Source organism: Cariama cristata, unplaced genomic scaffold, assembly GCF_000690535.1.
Source record: "Cariama cristata isolate BGI_N322 unplaced genomic scaffold, ASM69053v1 scaffold7521, whole genome shotgun sequence".
Lineage (NCBI taxonomy): Eukaryota > Metazoa > Chordata > Aves > Cariamiformes > Cariamidae > Cariama > Cariama cristata.
Genome location: NW_009600936.1, coordinates 40,492 through 47,891, shown reverse-complemented (window position 1 = coordinate 47,891; position 7,400 = coordinate 40,492). Strand labels below are relative to the sequence as shown.

General features: G+C 36.7%; 1 protein-coding gene across 1 annotated transcript; it reads left to right on the top strand.

Moving 5' to 3' along the window:
• Window positions 1–126: 126 nt before the first annotated feature.
• RWDD4 (RWD domain containing 4) lies at window positions 127–6,981 on the top strand. Its single transcript, XM_009710228.1, has 7 exons — window positions 127–208; window positions 2,660–2,769; window positions 2,880–3,024; window positions 3,821–3,935; window positions 4,914–4,963; window positions 5,131–5,133; window positions 6,267–6,981. Exons 1-7 carry the CDS (start codon window positions 128–130, stop codon window positions 6,297–6,299), a joined length of 537 nt encoding a protein of 178 aa, XP_009708530.1. The 5' UTR covers window position 127; the 3' UTR covers window positions 6,300–6,981.
• Window positions 6,982–7,400: the final 419 nt, after the last annotated feature.

Below are 7,400 nucleotides of genomic sequence, written 5' to 3'. Positions count from 1 at the left end.
GGGGAGGGCCGGGGAGAGGGCGGGAAACCGGCGGGGCCGTGCACAGCTTCGCAAACCGACCGCGGTTAGCGGCGAGCTTCGTGTTCGGGCTGAAATCGGTAACCCCCTTCTCTGCTCCTTCCTGCAGATGGAGCTGGAGGCGCTGCGCTCTATCTACGAGGGAGATCTGTGCTTCAGGGAGCTTAGCCCGGTTTCCTTCCAGTACAGGGTAAGGCAAGGTGGAGGTCTGCGAGTCACTGCAGTTGACGTACCGGGGTTTTTCTAAAACAAACCGGTATTCGATGTGCAGTGAAGGCTAGATCCGTAGGCCAGCGTTTCAGCATCTTTGGTATGATGATGTTTGATAGCACAATACTTCATGTTTAGGAACCTGCTCCCAGTGTGGGTTTATTATCCCTTAGCTAGTCATCCTGCTTACACGTCTATGTACTGCATAGCTAGAACTATCAAACTGGCTGAAGGAGCCGGCCTGCTGAGTAATACTTAAACTAGCTGGTCAGAAATGTCACTAATAGAGGTGTTTATATGTACAGCTTTGAACCTTCCTTATTGCTTAGGTACAAGATTCTGGTCTCTTGTCCAGAGGTAGCTGACATGCCTTGTCTACCTGCTAAAGAGAAAAACCACAAAATGCTTTGGACATGTGCACTGATACGGTCTGCTCAGGAGAGACGTACAGGGAGTGCTGAGCTTGAGATACGCAATTAGATTCTGGCATGAAATTCTTGCCAGTTTTTTCAAATTTAAAGACCTAGCAGTTCTTCTGAGCATGGACTGAGGCAGATCTTTGGATGGCCAGAGAACTTTACTGATGAAAACTTAGGCACCCATGGGACAGTAGGGAGACTTCTGAAAATGCCATATGCCTGTAGTGGGGAGGAGGCATCTCAAATCACCTTTTTGTGACTTCTCAAATACCTCCAGAGTAACATCAGTAATTGTAACGAGATATAGGTCAGTTTAATTAATAGCACTTGAATCCCATCCATGTAAGTGCAGCCTTCCTTCATCGATAGGACTATTCTTAGTAAATTGAATTTCCTCAAAAGAATAAATGTGACATGCCTACAAGTCTACAGTGTATCATTGTACATTTTACTAGCTTTCGTCATTGCTAGTTTTCATTAGATGAAAAATAATTGTTAAAAGTTAGAGGAGAACTCAATTTAAATACTGTAAAACTTAGTGTCAGACAAAGGCAGTAATACATCTTTCCCACAAAGAAGAATTTGTATTATGAGGAGGCATAATGCACTTAAGTGAATGAGAAGGTAGAAAGAATTCCTATGTCATTTTTCTGAGCCTTGTGTCTCACATGTGTCTCACCTACAGAACACAGCTGGTTTGTAATCAGTGTGCTATGAAATTGACATTAAAGAAAGGTATTTCAAATATTGAGAAAATGCGAGAGCACCGTTTAAAGTAAGGCTACCCAATTTTTAGGTTGCACTGACAAGAATGAGCATGGCCGTGCAGCTTTCTGTATGGATTTGCTCAGTGCGCAGTGCTTTCCTGAGAGAACTCTGTAAACCTTACCATCACTTCTCTTCTTGGTAGCAGTGGGAAATGTAACACTGTAGATGATGTCTTGAAAAATGTTGCAGATTCTTGGTTTAGTTCAGTTAGTCCACTCTGCTGAAACAGGCGCTGTAAATAAAAAAGCATCAACCTTTTTTCTTTTATTTTCTTCTTTCCTTTTTTTTTTTTAATTGTGAAGTACAGTAGGCTTACATTGATTAGGACTTTTCTTATGGCTACGCTTCATTCCACGTAATTTCATGAAGCCAGATTTTGACTATTCTATAATGAGGGAAATAAGGGAGAATTTTGGGGTGGTTTTAGAATACGGATTTAACCAACTTTATTGCACTAGTCTTCCAAATCCTTGCGTGAAACAGTTATTTCTGATTGTATAGTATGCCTTTGGTAGCACCTGTACTAGTTTTAAATTTAAGAAAATTATTTTTTTTATTTAATTTAACATAATTGTAAGGATTATGCGTGTAATTCGGGTTCACTAAATTGGTTTGATGTGCATGATTATTTATATTAAAGTGTGCATTTTTGTAATGCTATGGTTTTTTATCCAGTCTCATTCTGCTGACTCCTCAAATCTTTTACTTCTCATTTGTTCCTGCAGTGAAATAAAGTACCTGTAGGGCTGAGACATAAATATTGAAATTCTTATCTATTATTTTTGCTACCTTAGGTCACTAGTTTATTGTCATCTGTATTTCAACACTGTCTTGTAGTTTGTTTTCCTATTGTTCAGAGCTTGGCGGGGGGGGAGGGCGGAAGCAGGCTTCATCTTTTCTGTTCTCATATATGATTGTATAATATTTGGCTTGCAGATGCTGCAAAGTGGCTTTCAAAACCAAACAATTAAAAAAAAAAAAAAAAAAGGCAAAAAGGGAGCTTTGAATGTTTCTGCTGCTTTTCCTGGGATGAAAACTGCAGGGTAAAGGTTAACATTGGTGTAAGAAATTTAATACTTTTTCTAGATAACAGCTTTATTTTCTAACTGATAACTTATGAAAATAGTTGTTAGCTTAAGCAATTTGGATAGTCTTAAAGAAGTGAAAGACTTGCATATTGGCATTGTAATCTTTAGTAATTGACTAGAAACTGTTGATTTATGAAGTTTTTCTTTTCACTTCAGATAGGTGAAAGTGGAGATCCCAAAGCTTTTCTGATTGAAGTTTCTTGGCCAGAAACATATCCACAAACAGCACCAATCATATCGATGGATGCTTTCTTCAACAACACAATGTAAGTATTTATGACAGCTTCACTCCTTAACCTTGTATGTGGGGGCTTTTTCGTTGACAAGCTTTTCTTCATCTGTCTACGTTATAGCAGAGTTTTATGATTTCTTTTAGATCTTCAGCTATTAAACAAAGTATATTGGATAAGTTAATGGTAGAAGTTGAAGCGAATCTTGGAACTGCTATGACATACACACTTTTTGAATATGCCAAAGATAATAAGGAGGTGTTCATGGAAAATCAGCCTGTTAACACTATGGTAAGTAGATAAATATAGATTTTAATCTCTTGCTTTTAAAACTGAAAAAAATGGTTATTACAACTAAATACTTCAAGCTCTGTCTTTAAGTTGTTATTCAGTATATTGGGTATACACATGTTAGTGGCTAAACAGTGACACACAGAGTATGGTGCCATAATACTCTGTGGTCATAATTGTTATATTTGATTGCTATTTTGCTGTTATACCAAAACGTTTGTGGGCTGCAGTTCTGTCCCACAGAGTAACATAAAAATGGAGACTTGGAGCAGAACCAAAACTGAAGACATCTGAAACGGAGATTAAAGGCGTCTGCTGGGCATGGGGAGGGTGGGGAGGGGGTGGCAAATTACCTCAGCCTTCCTGGGATGCGATGGATTGCATAACTGCGCCTCCAGGATCTTGAATGAGTCTGGCTGGGTCTATTTGTGGCTCCTGTGTTGTGTAAAGACATTATTGGCCATTGTGGTGCTGCAGATTTGCTTTGAGGAAGAAGGGATGGTTTCCATGTTTGGGAAATCTGAATCCCTTCAGACTAAATCACACTCCATGGTTAAATTTATAAAGTGTAAGAGGTGCCCTTTGCAACTCTGAAAGAGAGTAATTCCAGTCCCCAACGCATGTTTTTTTAAAACTACAGTTATGATTATATGTTGATTAAAAGCTGTGGACTGCTGACAGCATTACTTCTTTCTGGCAGTCAAGTTATTTCAATATGTCAGGTTCAGTAATCACACACAGAAGTATTTATGGAATTAGTATGCAAAATATTAATAACCATTTTTATCCTTCTCAGACTTCAGTAAGCAATAGTATTGCAATTGGAACTCCTGATGTGCCAGCAAGTAAGAAAAAAGATAAAAAGGAGCAGTTATCCAAAACCCAGAAACGAAAACTAGCTGATAAAACAGGTTTGTTCACTATAATGTTGCTTCATTTGGGCAGTATGAGAATCCAAATTTTATAGCAGTAACATCTTGCTAGAGTCAGAATCAGTAGTCATTTGTTTATAGGATTAACTCCTGTAAGTCTGTGGTCTCTGTTTTGCTTTTTTTAGATGAATTATTCTTGCCTGAGATGTTAGTTCTGGTCAAAGCAACTTTCTATAGAGTAGAGATTTCAAGATGTAATTGGTTTTGTTTTCATTTTTTAATTTCAATTTGTGACAAAAGTGATATTTTCAAAAAATACTTGTGGGAGGAGAGCATTTAGGACTTCTAAAAATTCACTTTCAACAAAAGGTGTGGTTTGTTGATAGGGCCCCATAAATAATTCACATTATTAAAAATGTAATTTCTGAATGAAATACTTGTTTTGGAACCCAAAATAAAACATTTAATTTAGTCTGTATCTTCAAAATAGAGGTGCTCCTGCAGGTGCTTTATGCTTTCAATGAAATGGTAGGGGTTTGATTGAAAAGCGTTGAATGTTGCAACTAATCCTGCTGATGACTTTTATGTGTTCAACCTTATTTTTTAATAATGATCTGAATAATACTATCCTATTGCAGCAATAAGTTGTACCCTGTGATAGCAGTTTCTGTATATCATTTACCTAACCTCATGTATAATTGACAGATTAGGTATTGACCGTATAAAGGAAAAGCTGCGTAAAATTTTGTTCTTTGACAGAATGAATCATTGCTGGTCAGCCCAGCTCATGTTGGAGTTGCCTTCTAAATTAAATGTCAGATGGACTGAGGTGTTTTTACTTAAACAGAACTACTTTGAAGAACAGGAACAGGACATTAATATCTATTTTTGTCCTCATAGCTTTGTAGTGGAGAAATTAACAGTTTTGAATCTTTAGAATTTTGTGTGTTGGTTGTAAAGAAAGGTAAAGATTCCCTTTAGCTTGTGTGTTGTAAAGAAAACCTTCTTATTCTGCAGATAACAAAGGGGAGCTTCCACGAGGATGGAACTGGGTGGACGTAATTAAGGTAACATGACTGTATTATATGCAGTATTATGAAAATACTGCGTATGTACATTAAAAATAATTTGTACTTATATCTGAAGAAAACTAATCTGATTTTTTTCCTTGCTTTTCTTCCTGACTTTGTTTGGATTTGACTGTGGTGTCTGATTCATTTCTATATGCATCCAGCATGTGAGTATTTTCAAGTTATCTTTTTTTAACGTTAAAAAGATTCACAAGAAATAATAAAAACTGTTGCTCATTTTGGATTCTAATTTACGGATTTCTCAAATGCATTAAAATGTCCTTCTGAATAGTAGAGTGAGAAGGACTTTGATTCCTCTTTGAAAGTTGTTTGTTTAGCATTTCTTTTTTATTTATTGAGCAATTAAATTTTAATTTTATGATGAGAGGGCTTTGCTAGCCAAATGCAATGCAAAGATTCTGTCTTCATATGGCAGCAAGATGTAAAATATAGTTGATGGTGCTGCCAGGTTCTGGAGGGCAGTGGATAACTAAGCAGAAAAAGGGAGCTGTCCCAAGTGGGAGCACCTTGCTGTCTCCTACAGGCTGGAGCATTCTCTGCCGCAACTCCTCCAGTGAGTAATTCTTTTTCACTTGCTTGCTGAGCATTGATTTCTTCCACCCTCTTGTCTTTGCTGATTCAGTGGAAATCAGTGTAGCTGCTTGACAATTTTGAAAGCAAACTATTTTATTTTACACAACTGAAAGTAATTCTCGGTGTAAGACCTAACACTGGTTCCAATTGGTAAATAAGAGCAAGTAAATAATGATGGTGGTTTTGGGCAGATTCCTGAGTTAAAAGTGGCTATTTGTAGGAGATGTCTTAGATTCCAGATAGATTTCACAATAGATGCACTACATTTAATAATTATAAACTCAGCTTTAAAAAGTGAGAACTAGTAAGTTAATGTCTCTTTTTGTATTGTGTAAATTTCTATATGGGAATTCTCTCAGAGATGTGAGGAGATATTTTTTCCATTACTTTGTCTTTTTTATTTTGGAGAGCTGGTGACAGAGTCTTCAAATTAAATAGAAACAGTATCCTGAGGTTTTTCTGGGGTTTTGTGTTGATTTTTTAAAATCAACTTTCACATTCAGGAAATAAACCCATTTAGTGTTTAAGCTTAAGAAATAATTTTTTTATGCTTTTCGGTCTCTTGGTACAGTAGCACAATCAGTCTGTATTATTACTTAAATATCCATGTGTTCTATGTAAGATGGAGATAATGTTGTTCTTTTTTCCTAATAAATGGAATGGTAGTCTAAGCTTTGAATACTTTCTTTTTGTGTCTCTTTTATAGTTAAGCAAAACTGGTTCTAAAGATGATGAATAAAGGACTTTGGTACAAGGAAACTCCACCTTTTAATACAGTGCAATTTTGGGTCACCATCTTTCTCTTAATAACTTTCATATTTGTGGAACTAAACATTTTATAAAGCTCGATTTCCTAACTCGCAAACCTAGTCACACAAGTTGATCTGGAGACTATGTGGTCTTCTTTGGGGGAAAAAAAACAACAAAACAAACTTGCCTTAAATGAAGGTTAGAATGTGACAAAGGATATAGAGAGCCAATGTGGTGAAGTGAATAGTGCTATATGCAGTGTTTATTAATTTATATTTTACTCTGTAGTAAAATCCTGTTATAGTGAACCCAGTGATACTGTAAACATTTCCTGATGTTCTTATTCCTATTGAAGAAAAAAGCACTATAACAGCGATTGGTCACTTGACAGCGTAATTCATCAAAATAAATTATTCCGTGCAAACAAGACGTTTGTCATTTGTTTGTCTGATATGAATGTAGAAGGAGAACATAAAAATTGTTACATTGCAATACAGACTAGAGCTTGTGATCCCGTTTTCACTAGTTACTGGCTGAAATAGTAAATACGAGTGAAAGCAAGGCCAAATATTCTAGTCTGCTCACAAATGACTGGTTATAGCAGGAGTGTGTCTTCTTTATTCTCTGCAATACCCATCTGTTAGTCTTTCTGCAGTGTGCATCTTTACAGAAGGCTGGATGTCTGAGGGGAGGGAAAAGTGCTTTCTTGTGTGTGTCCCAATGAGTACTGGGATTCTGTAGGTCTTTCACTGGGGAAATGGGCATTCCTTGGAGGGGTTTGCTGACAGAGTGGTGGGACAGTGAAAGTCAGCGCTCTGTGAAATGTGTTGGGAGAACTTTTTTTTTTCCCCCTCATCTGCTTTCTTGTATCAGAAAGAGAAGTCATCTTTACTATGTGAACAGTTACTGAATACAAGATGCCTTAATGTCCTTTATTATTTTTGTTTGTTTTGAGATGAACTTTAATAAATGCCTATTTATCTGCTGTGGTATGTGTTTATTTTTTAAAATTTATGTATTGCCTACTGCACTTCTAGGGCTAAGTTTGAACTTGCAAAGGATTTTCTGTTACAAAGAAAGCATTCTTAAA